The sequence below is a fragment of the Ochotona princeps genome, chromosome 7, assembly GCF_030435755.1.
Source record: "Ochotona princeps isolate mOchPri1 chromosome 7, mOchPri1.hap1, whole genome shotgun sequence".
Lineage (NCBI taxonomy): Eukaryota > Metazoa > Chordata > Mammalia > Lagomorpha > Ochotonidae > Ochotona > Ochotona princeps.
Genome location: NC_080838.1, coordinates 80,312,100 through 80,333,723, shown reverse-complemented (window position 1 = coordinate 80,333,723; position 21,624 = coordinate 80,312,100). Strand labels below are relative to the sequence as shown.

The following is a 21,624-nucleotide window of genomic DNA, read 5'->3' as shown; positions in this document are numbered from 1 at the left end:
ACAGGAGCTCACCCTTAGACGTGTAACTACAGGAGCTCACCCTCACACGTGTAACTACAGGAGTTTACCCTCGGACATGTAACTACAGGAGCTCACCCACGCACGTGTAACTACAGGAGCTCACCCTCACACATGTAACTACAGGAGCTCACCCTCGGACATGTAACTACAGGAACTCACTCTCGCATGTGTAACTACAGGAGCTCACCCTCGCACGTGCAACTACAGGAGCTCATCCTTACACATGTAACTACAGGAGCTCACCCTCACACGTGTAACTATAGGAGCTCACCCTCACACGTGTAACTACAGGAGTTTACCCTCGCACATGTAACTACAGGAGCTCACCCTCGCACGTGTAACTACAGGAGCTCACCCTTGGACATTTAACTACAGGAGCTCACCCTCACACGTGTAACTATAGGAGCTCACCCTCACACGTGTAACTACAGGAGTTTACCCTCGCACATGTAACTACAGGAGCTCACCCTCGCACGTGTAACTACAGGAGCTCACCCTTGGACATTTAACTACAGGAGCTCACCCTTGGACATGTAACTACAGGAGCTCACCCTCGCACGTGTGACTACAGGAGCTCACCCTTGGACATGTAACTACAGGAGCTCACCCTCGCACATGTAACTGTGCTGTCCCCTCTCGCCCCGGGGCTCCATCCCTCCTGAAAGCTAACTGTGGAGAGTACAGATGGCCACCACCCTGGCCCCCCACATGAATGTGCCCTGACTGCCATCTGATTGTGCTCCTTGGTGACATGAGGCAGGTGCCATCTGAGGAAGAGATTGTGGCACCCAAACCTTGCCATCCACACAGAGCCCACCCCAAGGCTTGGCGGGCGTCTGCTTAGTGGGCACCTGCCTGAATGAATGAGCCAACTAATGTCTGAGCCCTGTGCGGAAGCCACTGGGGGCTGGGAGCGCCTACTGCCCCCGGAGGTTCTCTTTTAAGCAACAAGGCAGCAAAGCACCTGAGCTGTCTTCATGGTGCCAGGGTTGGAGCGAATACGTGGAAGATAGAACAGGCAAATGAGGTGCTTTCTGGAGAACATTTGTTTTTCTATAAATATTAATTTACTTGAGAGGTAGAAGTCACAGAGAGGGGCACACACACAGAGTGAAAGCAAGATACTCTATTGCTTGGTTCACCCCCCAAATGGCCACAATGCATAGGCCTGAAGCCAGGTGTCTGGACCTGCAACTGGGTCTCCCACACAGGTGGCAGGGGCCCTAGTTGCTGGGTCACCTCCCACTGCTTTTGCAGGCACATTAGCAGGGAGATGGACAGGAAGTAGAGCAGTTGGGTTCTGAACCAGTGCCCATAGGGGATGACAGCATTACAAAGCAGGGCCTTGACCTGCAGTGCCACAACACTGGTCCCTGAAAACTACACTTTTACAAGGATGTACTTTTTCAGCAAAGAGCTATGTCTAAAATAGAATGGGAATATTGATGATCAAAATGGCCTCCCCCTCTGCCTGTGGAAGATTCAAGGAGAGAATTCATGGTTTGTGCGATGTTCTAGCTGCCCAGGCACCCAGGGCTTCAGGCTCCAGCAGCGAGGGAGGAAACACACAAAGCTGACAGTTTCCAAGGCATTTTGATTTCAATTACCCAGAGTATATATCAAAGATCATTCCAGGGGCAGGTGGCACAGCACGTTAAGCTGCTGCCAATGATGCTGGCATCCCACGTGGGTGCTAGTTCAAGTCCCAGCTGCTTTGCTTCCAATCCAGCTCCCTACTAATGTGCCTGGGAAAGCAGCAGGAGATGGCCTAAAGTGCTTGGGCTCCTAGCAGCCGCAGGGGAAACCCAAATGGAGTTCCATGTTCCTGGTTTTGTCCTTGACCTGCCCTGGCCATGGGGGCCATCTGGAGAACGCACCAGTGGATGGAAGAACTGCTGGAATCCTTCTCTCTGGGTGTTGGGCAGTGCTCCCCCCTTTAGCCAGCACAGGAAGTGAGTTCGCACCTGGGGCCTGGAAAGGGGCCCAGGGACATGGACCCCGTGTTCCCAACCATAGTTGGGAAACGTGCTTGGTCATCAAGTGGTCATTTGTCCGTTTTTTTTTTAACAGCTCCTGCTGGCTTCCCCTTCCCTGCTGGCCCTGGCCCAGCTGCCGACTCAGACCGTGAGGGCATTAAAGAAAAGCTGGCCGGCTGCAGAAATGCCTTGCAATTCAGAAGCGAAATGACTGTGGGCTAGCTCCAGCTCCCCCTCCCACGCGCACCATGGACCACTCAGCCCCACCCCCACCGCCTCCCGCGGCAAGGAAAACATTCCTGAGCTCCGTTCAAGTGTTTATCAGAAGTTGTCTGGACTCGCTGGGGCTCTGAGGTCACCATCCCTGTGAGTCACACATCCTTCTGGTCGCATGGGGTCACCCTGCTCCCAGGCTAGGGGGGATGCCTGGACTTGGTGTATAGTTCTTTCTGTGTACCCTCGACCCCGTCACCCCCCTCAGGGCAGGGTTGGGGTGGCTGGCTGTCCTTCAGCCAAAAAGGAGCATGGGACTGAGCAAAGAACTGGGGCTTTGGGATGGTGCGAGGGCTTCTGGTGTGAATCCAGCACAACTGGGGTCGAGGTGGGGGTGGGGGAACTCCCCTGAGTTTGCCTGATGCTGTGAACACACCGGCCAGCAAAGGGAGCAGGTGGAGGGCTCAGATGCTGGGCAGTTGGAGGATTACCGTGGCTGTGAAGGACCCTCCTCTGGGGCTGTCATCAGAGCATGGGGCACCTTCCCCTGTCTCCCACCCTGGGATGCTGACATCAGAGCATGGGGCATCTCTCCTCATCCCCCATCCTGGGATGCTGACAACTGGCTTTACAGGTGGGATTTTATGGATGCAGCCAGCACCAGCCAGACTGCATGGAGCAGGGGTGGGCCATTGTGGCTCCAGCAGAAGGGTAATGCTATGTTGAGCGCATGGGGAAGGGGAGCGCGCAGGGAGGTGGAGTGGGTGTAGGGACCGGGTCTTGCCTCATCCTGCTTGGTCCTCAAGTGTTTTCATTTCTAAAGTGGGCGGAGGAGAGCAGTGATGTAGCAGGTTCTTCTGGAGTCAAGAGGCTCTTGAATCTCAGATTGGTCCAAAGGCAGGTGTCCCGGTCAGAAACTCTCGGCTGAGGGTCACTTGCGTTTGCCAGGGATGCAGACTCCTCCTCTCTGAGGGCTGAGTGCACCTGCTTCTCCACTGAGACCGGATGGTAGAGGGAGCAGGCAGGGGAAGCCTAATGGTGGCCTCCAAGACCATTCCAGGATCAGCCTACCTCTATGAATCTACACCATATATATATATATATATATTTTTTTTTTTTTTTTAAAGAAACAAAGGGTTGGCACTTAGATATGTTGGGTAAGCCTCTGCCTACAATGCTGGCACCTCAAATGGGTGCTGCTTTGAGGCCTGGCTGCCCCACTTCTGATCCAACTCCCTGATAATGTGGATGACGACTCAAGTCCTTGGGCCCCGGGACCCAGGTGGGAGAGACAGAGGAAGCTCCAGGCTTTGGCCTGGTACAGTCTTGCAGCTGCAGGTACTTAGGGAAGCAGATGGAAGATCTCTCTTTTGCTCCCTGTAAATCTGCCTTTCTAATAAAAACAAATACATCATGATTTTTTTTAAAAAAGAAAAACAAAATTCCTCCATATTCTTGGTAACTTGTACCATGTTAACACATTACATCAATACCAATGAGGTAATGACATACTATTTTTTGAAAATATTTTGTTAGTTTTAAAATTTTAAGTTCATGCTCATTAAAACAATACATACACATTTCATTTTCTTTTTTTAAAAAAGCTACTCATTTTGAGAGGTAGAAATTGGTGAGACAGAGAGAGAGAAACTGGGCTTCCATCTGCTGGCTCACTCTGAAAGTTTGCAACAGCCAGGGCTGGGTCAGGCCAAAGCTGGGAAGCAGAAGTAAATGCAGGTCTCCCACGTGCTGGCAGAGGTCCAGGTGGCTGAACCATCACCTGCTGCTTCCCAGTGTCATCAGCAGGACGCTGGACTCAGGGTCTGACCTAGGCAGTTGGGTATGGGAGGCAGGCACCCTGATGGGCTTCCTCGCCACTCAGCTAGTCTCTTGTCCCTCGTTCTCCTTGCATTTAAAAAATTATTTATTACCTGAAATGCAGAGAGAGGCTAATCTAATAGTTCATTCCCCAAATATCTACACCAACTGAGATTGGACCAGGCCAAAGCAGAGAGCCTTGGACCCCATCTGGGTCTCCCATGTAGGTGGCAGGGACCCGAGGACTCGAGCCATCGTGGGAAATCTTCCAGAGTGTGCACTGCCAGAAAGCAGGACGCAGGATGCAGCCCGTGCCGCATCGCAGGCATTCCGATGTGGGCAGTGGGCAGCCCGTGGAGGTGGCTCAACCACTGAGCCAACCAGCTGCCTCTCATTCTGTCCCTTACATGACATGGCTGTTTCTTTTACAGCACCGAGGATGCTTTAGCCATTTTCTGTCTCTAAACTCTGACTCCACAAATATGCCTCTATGTTTGTCCTTCACATTGGAATTCTTTGTCTCTGTGCCACAGGTTCCCAGAAATGAACCTGCTCGGTCAAAGGGTATGAGAATGTGGAATTCCCATAGATTGTCCCAAAAGACTCCAACACAGCTTGTGTGGAATTCTTGCCCTTGGCAGTGGTGGAACAGAGATGGTGGTGGGGCTCATTTTCTCACACGGTTCCAGGTACTGGGGCTGACAAAGTTTCAGAAATTAGCCCAAACTGACGGGGCAAAGCGCCGTTGGTTACTGTTGTTCTAACTGCATTTCCAGGAGCACCAGCGAGCGTCAGCAACAGCTCACACGCTTATTGCACGCGTGGCGTCTCATTTCCCTACTGCCCCATTTACAAACTTGCACAAGCTCTTATCTATTACACACATTTCCTTTATGTATCACATCTTCTGCAAATGACCTTATCCACGGTCGCTGATGTATGGCCCTGGTTAACACAGCTCATGAACTCCAAGCAGAGCAGCAACGTGGGGTGATCCCTGCACCCCAACAGTGCCTGACACACAGAACATTCTCAATGAAAAAAACACGAAAGAAATGGAGGAATGGATAAGTGTGCAAGCTTGAAACTTTAATGTGGGCACGTCTGTCCATCTTTTAAAATTTCTGGCATAAAAATGCTTCTGTTCTATTACTTTTTGAACAATGACTCCTTCAATTTATCTTGCATTATTTTTATGAAACCTGCTCGCTCTCAATCTGAAGTCCTGATTCATCGTAAATTCATTTTGCATATGCAGCAAGGCAAACAAACTGTAAATGTTAGTCACGTCTTAGTGTGCAAAGGGCTACAGGAAATGTAAATAATTTTAGAATTTAAACTGGTCTAGGGGCATATCTGGCTAAGCTTCCACTTACAACACCCACATTCCATGTGGGTGCCGGTTCTGGTCCTGGCTGCTCCCACTTCCTATCCCAGGCTTATGGCCTGGGAAAGCAGTGGAGGATGGCTCAAGTTCTTGGGAGCCTGCACCCACATGGGAGACTCAGAAGAAGCTCCTGGCTTCTGGTTTCAGATTGGCTCGGCTTCAGCCATTGTAGTCATCTGGGGAGTGAACAAGTGGATGGAAGATCTGTCTGTCTCTTCTCTCTGTAAATATGGTTTTCAAGTAAAAAACAAATAAGTCTTAAATAATTTAAAATATCTATATACTAGGGGAGGGGGAGGGGTGGGGGGATTCCCAGAGCCTATGAAACTGTCACATAATGCAAAATAATTAATAAAAAAATATATAAAAATATCTATATACTAGAATACAAATACCACCATCCATTTTATATGCTAGTAAAATAACTACAGTTGGGGCCAATATTGTGCCATAGTGGGTAAATCTACCACCTGTGATTCCAGCATCCCATATAGGCACTGATTGGAGTTCCAGCTGCTCCACTGTCAATCCAGCTCCCTGCTAATGGGCCTCGGTAAAGGAGCAGAAAGCAGGCCAAGTCCTCGGGCCCATGCGGCTCATGTGGAGGGCAGGAGGAAGCTCTGGGCTCCTGGCTTCGGATCGTCCCAGCTCCGGCCATCTAGGCCATCTGGGGAATGAACCAGTGATGGAATATCTCTGTCTCTCCCTTTCTCTCTCTGTAATATATCGCCTTTCAAATAAATCAATCTTAAAAACCCATTCGACCGTCAGAGAAATCTAAGAAAATATACAAAAAATGAAAAAAGGTGAGTGCCTGTCGATGTAGCTGACTCTGCTTGGATTTTTGCTCAAGCGAACACACACTTGTGCTTGTCTCAATCATCGAGCGCCTCAGTGGCTGCGCCTTGGGCTCACACTGACACACACAGAGAGCGTGAGGGACGCAGCTGATCACTTCTATTGTAACAAAATCATGGAGTGCTGTAAGACACGCTTAGCATTCTACACTGGATTCACAGAATAAAGCACTCAAACTCACACATCTTCTTCCTCCCCTGCTAGTGAACTGGGACAGGCCCCCACTCACCCGGGCGTTGGTCCCTGGAGCCTCAGGCCAACAGTCTAAGCAGGTAGGAACTTAACCAATGATGGCACGCACAGGTGGAGTTTGCAAAGCAATTATGCAGATTTGGTCATAACAGTGTGGTCCCAGGCTCAGATCATCAAGGTTCTTTGATGACAGGCACCACACAGACCCGCCCCCTCGGTCTCCTGCCATATCACGTCTTGTTACCTGCCACCTGGGGACTCTGTCAGGCCTACTGAGAGGGGTCACCTGATCTTACAGAGCCCAAATAAGCCTCCTTTTTTTTCTTTAACAATTTTTTATTTTTATGGGTAAGGCAGATTTGCAGAGGGAGAGACAGAGAGAATCTTTCACTCACAGGTTCACTCCCGAAACGACCACAACAGCCAGAACTAGGCCAACCTGAAGCCAGAAGCCTGGAGCTTCTTCCAGGGGTCCCATTCCAATGCAGGGTCCCAAGGCATTGGGCCATCCTCTACTGCTTTCCCAGGTCACAAGCAGGGAGCTGGATGGGAAGTGGGAGCAGCTGGGACATGAACTGGAGAATTAGTCAGCTGAGCCAATGCATGCCAGCCCCAAACCTCCTTTCTGGCGTGGTGATGAGGCCATCACTTGTGCAGGCGCCATGGCTGCCTGCCTCCCTGTGACAGGTCGCGATTCTCACGCCCCCTACACAGGGTTGCTTGTTAGTGAACCTCCCACCTCTGTGGCTCAGGGGTTCTACCTGCCCTGGCATCAGGCAATGCCATCAGCAAGTCGGACGGTAACTTCTCCCTTGTGAATCACTTAACTCTGCACTCCCAAGTCTAGTCATCTCACTGGGGGATGACGCGGCAGCTGTCAGCCTAGCTCTGCTTCCTCAGAGGCACGTCTGCTCTTCTGGAATGCTGTTTCAAGTTTTCCTGCATCTTTGGAATTTCCCAGACTTGTGGTGTCCGGTGTCTGTCCTGCTCGGCTGCTCTAGCTTCCGTGTTGGGTGAGTCCCGGGCTTGCTCTCCTAGCTCTGCCCGGTGTATCTTCAGCTGTGGGTTCCTGCTAACATAACCATTTCCGATCTTTCCACTTTGTTTCTTTTGAAGTGTTGTCTGCATGTTTATGTTCGATTGTGTTTCTTCTGAATCTGCTTTTATTTCTAAATTAATTACATTTTATTTCTAATTATTTTCTGAGCTCTTTATCTCATTTTTCAGTTCTTTTAATTTTGTTTGATGTTGTGACTGCATTTTATATATGCATTTTAAGTGGTTTATTTATTTATTTGAAAGGCTGAATTAGAGAGAGAGAGAGACAGAGACACAGAGAGAATCTTTCATTTGCTGGCTCACTCTCCAAATGGCCACAACCCCAGCACTAGGCTAGGCTGAAGTCAGGAGCCTGGAGCTCCATCTGGGTCTCCCACGTGGGTGGCAGGGACCCATGCACTTGGGCAATCCTTTGCTGCTTCCTCAGCTGCGTTAGCAGGGAGTTGGATGAGGAAGTGGAGCAGCAGAAACATGAATCAACTCTCATATAGGATGCTAGCAAAGCAGGTGAAGGTTGCCTACTTCAGTACACTGGTTTCTAGCTCATTTTGCTCAAAAGCAGGTTGCAGCTGTTACATGTGAATACGCACGTGCTGCAGATGTCCCTCTAGGATGGAGGCGGATCTCTCCCGTCCTCCTGTCCCTCTGTGGGGACTCCCTCAGCCCTTTCTGTGCTTCCGTTTAGGTACAGCCGGCCTTCCTGACCTTGTGAAGGAGCTGCTACGGCCCAGACCACCTGTTGCCCTCTGAGGCTGCTTTCCCTCCATTGGCTCCATGGGCCAGTGTGTGGCGCAGCAGGGTCAAGCCACTGCCGGCATCCATATGGGGCCCGGTTGATGTCACTGTTGCTCTACTTCTGACCCAGCTTCCTGTGAATGTGCCTGGAAGTGCTTGGGCCCTGGACCTGGGTGGGCGCCCTGGACCTGGGTGGGGGCCCTGGACCTGGGTGGGGGCCCTGGATCTGGGTGGGCACCCTGGACCTGGGTGGGCGCCCTGGATCTGGGTGGAGACCCTGGATCTGGGTGGGGACCCTGGACCTGGGTGGGCGCCTTGGACTTGGGTGGGCGCCCTGGACCTGGGTGGGCGCCCTGGACCTGGGTGGGAGCCCTGGACCTGGGTGGGCGCCCTGGACCTGGGTGGGAGCCCTGGACCTGGGTGGGCGCCCGGGAGGAAGTTCCGGCAGTACATGTCCACGCCTTCCACCATGCAGTTTTTCTCCAGAACTCTCCTCATCTTGCAAAAATGAAGCCTAGCCCACTGAACAAACTCCCTGTTCCCCTGTTTTGACACCCCTGATGGCCACACCTCTAATGGCCCCATCTGTCCACCAGGGACCAAATCCTGTGACACAGATGAATTCCATCCAACTTGGCCCCTGGGTGCCTGTGGGCCACATTCACGGCTCTACGTGTGCGGCACCTGACATGCAGATAACATGCCCATGTTAGACCACAGAGGTCCTCATTCCTCGTTCCTGTGCTTTGGAGCCGGGTGGTAGCAGGCTTTCTCGTGCTCATTCAAGTGGCTGGCTGATCACACAGCAGCTGCCATGGCCGCCTGCACTCACACCTCCACAGGCACTTGTGGGAGGGAGAGCGAGGCCATCTCTGTCTACAAGCTCCAGAGGGGGCAGGAGAGGGGGCAGCCGGTCACCCACTGAGCCTGCACGGCAGGGTCTCCATCTCGAGTTCCCTAGGAATCGGTCACAGCTTGCTACCTGGCCCTGGCTAACACAAGGACACGGCACTCCCCTGGGTACCACTTACTGGGGCCAGAAGTCTGTGAGGCGACCTGTTGAGGCCAACATTGAACACAGCAAGCCTCTCCCTGGGGAGACTGGGGAGCTGTTACTGCAGTCATTGCAAAGCTCAGAGCTCAGACTCCTGCATTCACAGAGCAACCGGCACTTCCCACGGCCTTGTTTACTTTGTTTATATTCACAGCCCTTATCCTAACCCTTTAACGCTAAGCCCAGTTTGCATGTAGGCAACGGGAGGACCGAGACCACGCATCGTGCTTAACAATCACTTTTAGCAGGTGTGGATGGGGCCTCCTGAGTGCAAGCTGCTTTTCACAGCGATATCTGAAGAGTGTGGTGCCAGAAACTGCCTCAACCTCCTTGCCGAGAGAAGGCAGGATGTGAAGGAGAAACAGAGAATCACAGAGTGGATCCTGGCCAGTCCAGAGGCCAGCCTGCATGTTCCCACGCAGTCCCTTAGCCACCCTGTGGCTCCCTTTCTTCCTTCACTCTTTGTCACCACGCCTCAGGCACAGTGCAGGAGGTCCCAGCACGGCGGCGAGACACGTGACGGCTGTTCGGTGAGCAGTGCTGTGTGTCAGGTACCACAGCTGAGGCTGCGCATCAAGCTGCAACGGTCACCCTACCCTCTGGGTGGGCAGTGTTGTCCCCGGTTCACAGATGGCAAAACCGAGGTTCAGAGAAGTAACACCCCCAAGATGGAGGAGCGGGGATTTGAATCCCATATTCTCCTGAACGCTAGCTCTGTAACAATTTGAAGAAGCATAAGGCATTACAACCAGAAGCTGGTGCTGAGTCCTCACCAGCTGTGACGCCGGCATCCCACATGGGTGCCTGTTTGAGCCCTGCACCCACGCACAAGACCAGGAAGAAGCTCCTGGTTTCAGCCTGGTCCGGCCATTTGGGGAGTGAACTAGCAAAAGGGAGATCTCTTTCTCTCTCTCTCTCTAATTCTCCCTTTCAAAATAAATAAATCTTGAAAACAGTAAAACACTACAATTAGAAATTCACCATACTTAGACTCAAGGATGAACCGGTTATTTTTATAATTTCTGCAAAATAAAGTACAATGTTTTCCTAAGCACTTTTGCAGCTTCTGTTTCAATGCAAGCTGTGAGCCTTTTCCTGTTTTGGGAGGAGACTGGGAAGGAGGGTGAGGGCACTGTCTTCCAAAGTTGGTCTCTGCCACTTCTGATGCCAGCCGCTTACACAGCAGCTCCTCACTGCTTGGTTTTGTGGGTGACATGTTTTGGCATGAAGCTTCCTTTGGCCCCCGCCCTGCCCCCAGTCACAGACTCCCTTGTCATCTTGCCAAGTGACCCATTCCTGGTCAATGACATCAGACAGAAATGTGCTGAATGGAAGGTTCTGGAAACATCTGCTCACCTGACATAATGGGGACACGCAGCCGGTGGTGCTGCCCTCTCCCTTCTGCTTTCTAATTAGCAATGAGCACAGACACAGCAGGCTTCTCGCATCCATTGAGTAAGAAGGCAAGGCCCGATGCACAAAGCACGTGATGGCAGAAGCAGAAAACCTGTGCTTTGGGGCGTTGCTGAGTGGCCAAAGGCAGGCTGTAGCTCTCACATCTGGACTTTGGGGCTGCCGGGAAACATGCCCAGGCCTCCCTGGCCGGGTCAGTGCCTCCAGTTTTTCTGGTACTTGCAGCTGAACGCAGCCCTCACCGTCCCTCTGGCCACCATTCCTCTCATCCTCCCCCCCCCCCGGCATCTACCAGCTCCGGATACAGTGCAGGGGCACAGGCCTAGGGACCTACCCATGGCTATCAGCTCAAATACCCCAATGACCCAACAGGCTCAGCCAGGGACCCTGGGATCTTCCTCCGCTTCCCTGTCTGTCAGGGACTTCCTGAGTCTGAACTAAATGCCATACTTTCACGGGAAATCCACCTCCGAGCCTACCCTGTTTTCCATGGCAGCATCTGAAGTTAGATCTAGCTCTCAGGATACTCTGCTGATTTTAAGGACTCCGTGGTGACATTAAAAACAACAAAAACAGATTTCATGATTTATTGGAAAGAGTGACAGGGAGAGAGAAGAGGGGAAGGAAGAAAAGGAAAGGAGAGGGAGGGTGGGAAGGGTCTTCCATTTGCAGGTTCATTCTTCAGATGGCTGCAACAGCCAGGGCTGGGCCAGGCTGAAACCTGTTGTCAGGAGCTTCTCCCCCACCTCCCATGGCGGTACAGGGGCCAGCCAGGGAGCAGCCAAACCCAAACTAGGAGAGTGGAGCTTCCTCTGGGTGCCCCGAGACTTGGGTCATCCTCTGTGGTTCCCCCAGGTGCGTAAGCAGGGAGCTGGATTGGAAGCGGAACGATCAGGACATGAACTGGTGTCCATATGGATGTTAGCCCTGCAGTCAGTGGTTTCACTTGCTATGCCATAGCGTTGGCCCCGCTCAATTTGGATTTAAACGAATGCCTGGAGTCAGCTGGATATGCACAATGTTTTTTATCTGTGTGAGATACAAGTGCCAAGACTCCCCAGGGGCTGCCTGAAACTGTGGGTAGTGCCCAATGCAATACAATTTTTCCTATAAGTCTATAGCTGTGAAGTTTAATTTACCAATTAAACACAGAAAGTAATGACAACAGCTATCAATAAAAAAGAATAATGGTAATAATAAATTGTAGTACTAAACATGGTTGGGGCTGATGCTGTGGTGCAGTGGGTTAAGACGCTGCTTGTGGTGCTGCCATTCATACTGGAATGCCAATTCTAATCCCAGTGACTCTGTTTCAAATCTAGCTCCCTGCTAACGCACCCAGGAAGGCAGCGGAAGATGCCATCTATGTGGGAGACGCATGTGGAGTTCCTGGCTCCTGGTACAGCATGGCCCAGCCCCTGCTACTGCAGCCATTTGGGAAATGAACCAGGGAATGGAAGACTTCCCTGCCTCTCCATCTCCCTCTCTCACCATCACTCTGCCTTTTAAATCAACACATCTTCAAAAAAAGTACAAGGTATCGCTTATTTGGGAAATTTTCAGCTGACAGTTTTGATCCACAGTGGCTGGCAGAGGAACTGGAGCAGCAGCAAGCAGAGGGGCCGCGCTGGGGAGACCCCTGCGAGCTGACGGGGCCAAGACAGCAGTGGCCAGCGTCTACCTTGAACTGGCTGACCTCTCTGGGACATGCAGAAGCTGAAGTGAATTTCATTTTTTTTTTTTTCTTTTTTTATTTTTATTTTTTATTTATTTATTTTTTTTTATATATTTATTATTTAACTTCAGTAATTACATTGTATTATGTGACACAATTACATAGATACTTGGGTTCTCCCCACCCCTCCCCAAACCCTCCCACCATGGTGGATTCCTCCACCTTGTTGCATAACCACAGCTCAAGTTCAGTTGAGATTCCCCCATTGCAAGCGTATACCAAACATAGAGTTCAGCATCTTATTGTCCAGTCAAGTCCAACGGTTTCTTAGGTATACCCTCTCTGGTCTGAAGACAGAGCCAGCAGAGCATCATCCCAGTCAATTGAAAGCTCCAACATATGAAGTGAATTTCATTAAGAAGAACATACTACTAGACTTCAAAAATGTGTGGAAGAATGGAATTCAGTTTGTGTCAATGTAAAACATTTCTGAAACTCATGCAAGCTTTTCGTAAGATGCACGAATTTTTGCAAGTGTGTGCATACAGTCCAGAATTTAGAATGCGCTGCGGCTTGTGCCAAAAGCCCAACACCCAACAACGAACTGGGGCAGATCAAGTGAAGATGGGACCCCCGCTGTCTCCACCAGACATCACCCCCACCTAGGATTTTTCTTTAAAGGGCGGGAGCGGCAGTGCAGCCGGTTAAGCAGCTGCCTGCACCAGCAGCATCCCAAATACGCACACCAGCTTGAGTCCTGGCTCCTCCTCTTCCAGCTCAGCTTCCTGCTAATGCACCCGAGAAAACAGAGCAAGAGGATCTGAGCGCTGGCGCCCCTGTCACCCACATGAGACACCATCCGAGCGCCGGCACCCCTGTCACCCACATGAGACACCAGATGGAGCTCCAGGCCCCTGGCTTTGGCCTGGCTCAGCTCTGGATGTTGTGGCCACTTGTGGTACCAACCAGGGTATTCTAAGATCGCTCTCCATGCCCACCTGTAGCTCTGCCTTTCAAATAAATTTTAAAAATCGCAAGTATGCTTTAACATTTTTCCAGAGAACTAGGTAACATGTATTTACTGTGTATTTCTTTCTTAGCATTTACCAAAGTATTTCAATGCAGCCTTGAAGATTCCTTGGGTCAAAATTCTTTTTTTTTAACCTAATTCTGAGCAAACAGAAGTTAAAAGTCTTCTTGCCTCCCCTCGTTCATGTCGACACTCCGTCTATAGCCATGGCAGACTACTTATCCCCGGCTCAATGAACTTACAAGGAACTCACGGCCACATGCCCTGCGATCTTTGGTTTCCCTTCCAGCACAAAGGGCACAGACAAGCACGCTTCCCATGAGATCTGAGTCCGTGAGGAGGCAGGAGGGAGGAAGGCTCCATCTCTCGGGCACAGCGTGTGGCTGGTCTGGACCAGGCCTGCCTTCCTGCCCAGTCGGTTTTCTTCTTGGCAACTCCAGGCTCAGCAGAGCGAGGTCCGACCAGCCTCCTGCCCTGGATTTAAGGCCTGCCTGAGCAGGGGCAGAGAGAAGGGCAGGGGCTGGGGGAGACGGTTGGGGCTCCCTTGTGAGGACCTCTCCGGCCTCCAGCCTGCCCCCCAGCTGGACTGAGGGCTCTCCAGTTTGCTTCTCTCCATCACAGCTCTGGGGCTCCTCTGGGAGGCGGGGCTGTGGGGTGTTACTTGCCAGAGCCAAGAGGCACTGGGGGATTCCAGCTCTCAAACGCCTGAAGCCACTTCTCTGTGTGGTTTCCTGCAAAGACTCCTGAGGGCTCCAGGAGATCCACCCTCACACAGTTTTCGTTATTGCTTTGGGGCCTGGACCACTTGACCCTGGCTGCTGATGGCCAGCTGGTGTTGGAAATGACATGCTAGGGTTTCTCTTTAGGGCTGGAGTGGGTGGCTGTGGGTGGCTGCATCCCCACTGCCGGGACCATGACTGCTGTCGCTCTCTGCCTCCCCTCTCAGACACAGTGAGCAGTGTGTTAAGCTGCAGCTTGTGTAATGCCACATCCAGTATGGAGTTCTGGCTGTGCCACTTCCCACCCAGCTCCCTGCTGATGCGCCTGGGAAAGCAGCAGAGGATGGCTCAAGTCCTTGGGCCCCCGAACCCACGTGTGAGACTCAGATGGACATCTTGGCTTCAGCCTGGTCCAGCCCTGACTGTCGTGGTCATTTGGGGAGTTAACTAGCAGAAGCAGATCTCTCTGTAATACATACATATTTTTTACCACAATGGATTGCACAGTAAAAATTCTACAGGCTGCCCCACGGCTGGCCAAAAAACAGACTTCGATTCTTAAAAAAAATCACGAATGCTTTTTGCCAAGCAGCCCCACAAAAAAAAAAAAAAAAAAAAAAAAAAAAAAAAAAAAAAAAAAAAAAACCTGGCCTGTTGTAAACACTGCTAAGTAAGGGAAACTTGTGGTGGCAGGTGTGGGGTCAACACGGGTGAAATGCACAGAGCTGGGTGAACACCCTCTCCACCCCACCTGGCACCTCAGCAGAAGGGCTGGCCATCGACCAAGTGGCACTGAGCGGCATGCTTGGGAGGTCTGCTGTGGGTACATGCTCACGCCACCCTGGCACACAGCCAGGAGACAGGCTGTGGGACCGCTATCCTGGCAGGCCTGGCATTGACTGGCCTCAGGGACCTGCAGGGCGACGTGGGACCCCGGAACCTCACACTCTGGCTTTTCCTGAGTGTCATGTGGCAGTCACACAGCATGCACCACACGGAGCCTCCTCCACCCCACGTCACCTTCATTAGGGCCTGGAGCTTTTATTTTCTGCAAACTGACAAAAACAGTTCTTTCAGATCTGTTCAGACATACACACACATCTGTGTTGTTAACACACTGCAAAGAAAAGCGAAATAATTTCACAATGAGATTCTGGCAACTTTTTCACACCTATTCCATCTTTTGCATTTTTCCTTTTCCTTTAAAACATTTATTTATTTGAAAGAGTGGAAGAGACAGAGAGAGACTGATCTTTCGCCTACTGGTGTGTTCCTCAAACTGCCACGACAGACAGGGCTGGGCCAGGCTTGAGCAAGAAGCCAGGCGCTCCAACTGAGACCCCCGTGTGAGTGCAGGGGCCCACGGGCGTGCGCCGTCTTCTGCTGCCTTCCCAGGCCATAATCAGAGATTTGGGTAAGAAATGGAACAGTCAGGACTTGGGCTGGTGCCCACACGGGTTGCTGATGCTGCAGGCAGTTGTTTAACCTGCATGGTGGAAACACTGCTTTGTCAGGGCTGCTGAGTATCCAATGAGGGGAGACAGCAAGAGAAGCCATTAATGAACTCTAAATTACTATGAAGTATCAAAATCACTTATCATAACGTACAGTATGGATAGGGTCTTTGCCCACAGGGGGTAGACAGTATTAGGGGTGGAGAATATGTCCCCCACCTCCTGCAAATGGGCCATAGCATCACTTGTGGGCCAGACAAAATTACCAGCTTAGAAACCAGCCTTGTGGTGGTACAGCAAGGTAAGCCTTCGTTTGTGGTGCTGGCATCCCATCTGGGCTCCTGCTGGTGTTCTGGCTGCTCCACTTACAATTTCCCTTCTAATGCATCCGAGAAAAGCAGCACAAGATGGCCCAAGTGCTTGGGCCCTGCTCCCCATGTGCAAGACCCGATGAAGCTCCTGGCCCCTGTGGTGGCCACTGTGGCCTTTCGGGGACTGAGCCAGCAGCTTAAGATCTCTCTGTGACTCTGAATTCAAAATAATGCAATCGACATTTTGTACAATAAATGAAGATGAAAAAAATCGACCTGCTACAGATGTGTAGAGCTGCGAGCCGCACCTGCCGGTGCTTCGGCAGGACAAGAGCTCACCATCTTGGTGGGCCTGCTGTCCCCGCCCTCTGCCTGCCTCCTGTCTCCAGGCTCTCTGGTCTCCAGCAGTCTTAGATCAACAGGTAGACTTAGCTGCGCCTGCATCGCACATGAATGGCGCTTTGTCAGCACGCTCACCCCATCTGAACCTTTCTAACTTTTCAGACCCAGGAGATCTCTCTGCGGCTCTGGCCTGCTCTGGGGCCCAGCGGCCTGGCCAGCCGTCGCCAGGTGGGGCCTCGAGGGGGTGGGCTCACTGTGCCATCCAGCGGCTGCTGTGGCTCAGCCACGCCCATCCCCTGTCCTCCAGGGAAATTCCACAAGCTGGCTTTTTGAAAGGGGCCGCATCCTTCAGCTGTTGATCCAATTTGAAATCAAAGAACTCACTGTTCCTGACCCCTCTCCCACCCCACTTTCTCAGTGGCCTCCCTGGGCGGAGACGGTCTGGGACAACCAGGGGAAAACCCTCGACAGACCAGGGGCGTCCCCTGGCTTATTACGGTCTCTCAGAGTCAAGGGCTCCTGGGAAATGGCCTATACCCAGCAGGTGCATTAACTGACATCCAGGTACCTTCGTCTCCCTGCGCCCAATCTTCAGTTACACTCATCCAGCTCCTGGCTTAGAAGCTTTTGTGAAGTAATTCAGGGTCCCTCTATTAACGGGGAGCACAGGACAGAACCCTTCCAGTGCAGTGGGAAACTGCAGGCAGCCCGAGGGCACAGGAAGCAGCGGATGGAGGACTCCAGGGAGCTGGTGGCCTTGGACTTGGCTGGCTCAGAAGGGAGTGTGCTCTCTGCCTGTCCGTGAACTTTCCAGAAGACAGCCTTATAAGGCAGCTTCCTTGAGGCTGTAGGGCCGCAGGGCAGGCTCTAGCGGCTGAGAGGAAAGGGTGTTGAATGCTGTCCAGCCAGGCCTGTGACCCTGAACCACCCCACAGAACGGCAGTGCCCCGGGAAGGAGGCAGCAGAAAACTCTCAGGAGGCCATGCTCCCCTGCCTGACTTCCCTTGGAACGTGTGACACACTGGATGGGCCTGGGACATCCTCTGGGCTGTGCACCTCAGGGCTACTTAACTCCAGGCATTCAGACGCTTAGGGAGCCCTAACCCAGGCCCCGCCCCTTCACTCACTAATCCCTTCTATAGGAACCTTAGCCTGTTATTAAGGTTTTTTCCCCCCAGAGACTCTGAAGTCCTCTCCTTCAAGGTGAGCTCTTTTCTGCAGTTTCTCTAGTTCTTCAGATCCTTCCTACAGGGCTGGTGTTGCAGCATTGTGGCAAAGCTGCTGCCTGTGACGCTGGCATCCCAAATGGGCACTGGCTGCTCCATTTCCCATCCAGCTCCCTGCCAATGCACCTGGAAAAAGTCCCCGTGGCGAGCGGACTGGCCACCCACCGCCAGCACTCAGGCCAGCTGAGGACAGAGTCCCCTGAGGCACACAGCTCAGGAGAATCCTACTGGCAGGAGTGGCCACGCCCGCCCCTGGGCAGGCGCTTCCTTCAGGGGACCCCTTTGTGTACCCAACAAATATTCACAAAGCTGCCGGTCTGTAAGCAAGCCTGAGGCGAGGTGGAGTCCTCTGACACACCACAGTCCAGTGGCGGTGGGGAGGTGGGGCAGTGGGCACAGGCTGACCAGTTCACGTACTTAGCCATCCATCCGTTCATGTGCTCCACTCATGCCAGGCACCAATTCAGGCCTTGGGGACACACAAGCGTACTTCAAAAACTCTAAGTGCATTTTGGTGCAAGAAAGTTTTGCCGCATAAGACAAGTGCCTATTAGGAACAACTACATCATCACCTTCACTGAGAGCTTTTTGTGGACAGTCTTTAGGACAGCCCTGTGGGGCAGGCATGGATACAGCTGCACTTCCTAAGGCGGCTAACCCTCAGGCAGGAACCTCAGGGAACTGGCTCAGGTTCAAGGCTGTGGTCTCTAAGCGGTCAGGGTCCGCACCCAGGGAGTGAGTTACTGGAACTCACATCCGGGAGACTCCAGCCAGGTCAGAGTGCTTGGGAAGGAAAGACAGGGAAGGGTGCAGGGGCCGAGTGCAGTGTGAGTGTGTATGTGAGAGTGTGTGCGTGTACGCATGTGCACAGAGATGGGGACACGGTCCAGGCAGAAGGCACAGTGTCCCCAGAGGTAGGAATAGCAGAACAGACGCAGCAGCCACTTCCTGTAGTTGGTGCATCAAACGGGGTCAGAGGGATGAGGCCACAACGGCAGAAGGCTGGTACACACTGCAGCCTCTCCTCCGCCTTGGCTGCACAAGAACTACGAGGGGTGGAGCATGTGTGTTAAAGTGAGTTTCAAGGCAGAAAGGAGGGTGGCGTCCAGAGGGATCACACAGCCAAAGCAATCTCAGATTTCCAAGCATCTCGGGTGCTGAGGGCCACGATGAAAAGGCTATAGAAAGAAACGGGCAGGACGGAGCACCTGCTCTCCTCGGCCTGTGAGACCATCACAGCCCTCAGCATCAGCTCTGTGTTATCAATGTCATCGGTCCAATCCCCGCTCCCTGCGTTCACCCTTTGCCTTGTATGCCGAGATTCAGAAAGCAATCCGACCAACCTTCCTTGGGTGGTCCCAGGAAGCGGGGGCAGGCTAAGCCTGCTGCTTCTGATGCCTATCAAAGCACGGTTCTGGTCTGGCTGCTCTGCATCTGATCCAGCTCCCTGCAGACGCACCTGGGAGAACAGCAGCAGACAGCTCAGGTGCTCAGGGCCCTGCTGCCCACGTGGGACACCAGGACCGAGTTCCTGGCTCCCGGCTTCAGCCTGGCCATTTGGGGAGAGAACCAAAGGACAGAAGATCTCAATCTTTCTTTTTCATCACCTTCCAAACAAACAGATCTTCCAAAGGAAAAGCAAAGAAGGGAAGACTGGGAGTCACTTCAGGGAGCAGGAAAGTGTCCTGGCAAGTCACATATTGTACACGTGCCAGCAAAACCTGATTTTGGTATTGCAGGCTTACACGGCATCCGTAGCATCGTGCGACACAGCTAGCTGCTTAGCCAGGGTGTGTCAGAAGAGATCCACAGAACTGAAGGCGAGAGACCCCTACCCGCAGTGTCTCCTCCCTGTCAGTACACAAGTTACAAATTTCCTCTGAGAAATGGCTGGAGGAAACCAGAAAATGCATTTTCTCATCTCGGCAAAGCCCCAGCACAGAATGGCACTGAGGTCAAGTGTGTTCTGCAGGGCTGGCTTTGAAAACTGTCCAAGCCCGTGCAGGAGTCAGGGAACTCTGGCATCTCCCCACTGCTCTGGTGGCACTGCGTGCTTGCTGGCAGTAGTCGTCGGAGCGAGAAGCAAAGAGAAAACAAGCGACAGGCTGGAAAAGGAGAACCACCCAAGCCACGAGCTCACTCTCACGCCGTGCACCTGCCTCTGTGTGTGTAAACCTCCCCCCCCCCGGCACCTTCACAAGGTCATGGCAATATTTGAAATAAATCCTCAAAGTGACACTCAATTCTCTCCCCAGGACAGAGTGGCCAGTGAGACAGCAGAGCCCAGCACCTGCTTCCGAAGACATTTTGGGGCTGCCATATAAGTTTTCTTTAACAGTAAAGTGATGATACTGTACACAGCTAACGGGGATTTCTGGATTTAGTCTACAGGGTTGAACTCTGAGACGAGGGACACACTACCCAGGGGGCTCCAGACTTCCGGGAAAAGCTCTCAAGAGCCAACACAGCCACAGTTCTGCTCGGCTCAGAAACGCCTCCCTCCTGTACACCCCTCCTCCTGCCCTGCCCGCCTCCCCCCTTCCCAGCCTCCCTCCCACTGGGAGCAGGCAAAAGTCTGCCAGTGAGAGCGTCCAACTTTCCCTGGAAACTACTGTCGACGGAGAGTGCTATTCCAGGCATCAGAGTTCAAACTTGCTTTTTTATTCGCTTTTGAAAGTCAGGGCTCTCTGTTTTCCTATTTCATTACGGCAAGTCTGGATAGGTCGGGAATGGAAATAAACTCTCAAAAAACCTCATTGGCACCCCACCCTCCAAAGGCAGTGCTGCAGCCCACAGACTAAAAGAAACAATAAAGTAAAATAAAACAGCAGGTTCACAAGATATACGGCAAAACATTCTTCCAAGAGTTTGTAACTAGTTGGCTAGGGGATGGTGGGGCAAGGGTAATTTCCACCAAGTGAGATTTTTCCTCCCTGTTACTACTAAGAAACACGAAATCCGACTTTGGAAACTATTAGCACACAGCCAACTAAAGCGTGGGACAGACGACTTCGCTCCGGAAGCGACGCTCCGATTGCACAAACTCTTCGGCCCTTTTCTCCACCCTAAGCCAAGAAAACGACAGACCCGGGCTTCCCCGCAGCCAGGAGTCTCAGCGCTCAGAAAAAAACCTTTCGGACGCTCGCCAACCTGCCAGTTCTCACTGTCCTGGCCCGCGCGCCGAAAGCTCTCCAGAAAACCGCGCACACGCCAGGAGCAGGGCGGGGTCCCCACGCGCGCACGCGCCGGCCCGGGGGATGGGGATGCGCTCGTTGCCCACCTTGCTCGCAGGTGCCCTTGCTGACCTGGGTGATGGCCTTCTCTCCGCGGCTCTCGGCGCGCAGGCTGGCGGCGCGCAGCTGGCAGCCGCTGGGGTAGGTGGTGCCGTCGCTGCCGCACACTGGGTAGCGGGTCTTGCACACGCACACGCCGCTCACCGCCGGGCCGCCGGCTACTGCCCCCACTTTACCCTTCCGCCTCTTGCGGCTCTTCACGCACTCCATGCCCGGCGCGCAGTGCCCCCTGCCGGCGCCGCCGCCCCCGCACGGCTCGCCCTCGCCGCGGGCGCACACCGGGCAGCAGCCGCACGCGTCGCGGGTCTCGCCCAGCGGGCAGCCCCGCGGGGGCAGGGGCGGGCAGGCGGCCGGCTCGCAGGGCCCGCAGGCTTCCGAAGAGGAGGAAGAGGAGAGGGGCAGGAGCAGGAGCAGCAGCCCGGCGGCGCCGAGGAGCAGGGCGCGCAGAGCCGGCGGCTCCATGACGGGACGCGGCGGCGGCGGCGAGGCGCGAGTGAGGCGGCTCCGGCCGGCCCCGGCGCCTTAAACGCGCCGCCCCGCCCGCCCGGCCCGCGGGAACCACTCCCCGGGGCGGTGTGAGGCGGCCGCGCCGCCCTCCCGGGCCTGCGGGGAGGGCGCTGGCCCTGGCCCGGGGTCCGCGGCGCCTTAGGACCCTGCGCCCAGCTCACCGCCCCGGCGCCGGTGCTGCCATCCCAAGTCCGAGTGGGAACAGCACCAACTTTGAGACGACCTGATTCCCGCCTCGGCTCGCGACTTGTGCGTCCTGTTAGCCTGTGTATCGTTTGGCAAGTACTTTTAGAAACAGACCTTTTTTTAAAAAAAAGACCCCAAACCATAAAAACACCTCT

At 53.1% G+C, this 21,624-nt stretch overlaps 1 protein-coding gene across 1 annotated transcript in view; it reads right to left on the bottom strand.

Moving 5' to 3' along the window:
* Nucleotides 1-21,305, bottom strand: part of IGFBP7 (insulin like growth factor binding protein 7) — a 53,002-nt gene extending 31,697 nt beyond the window's left edge. Inside the window, exon 1 of the mRNA XM_058667274.1 lies at nucleotides 20,764-21,305. Coding sequence (XP_058523257.1) covers nucleotides 20,764-21,238 — 475 coding nt within the window. The 5' untranslated portion in view covers nucleotides 21,239-21,305. The remainder of the gene's footprint in view (nucleotides 1-20,763) is intronic.
* Between the last annotated feature and the right edge of the window lie 319 nt (nucleotides 21,306-21,624).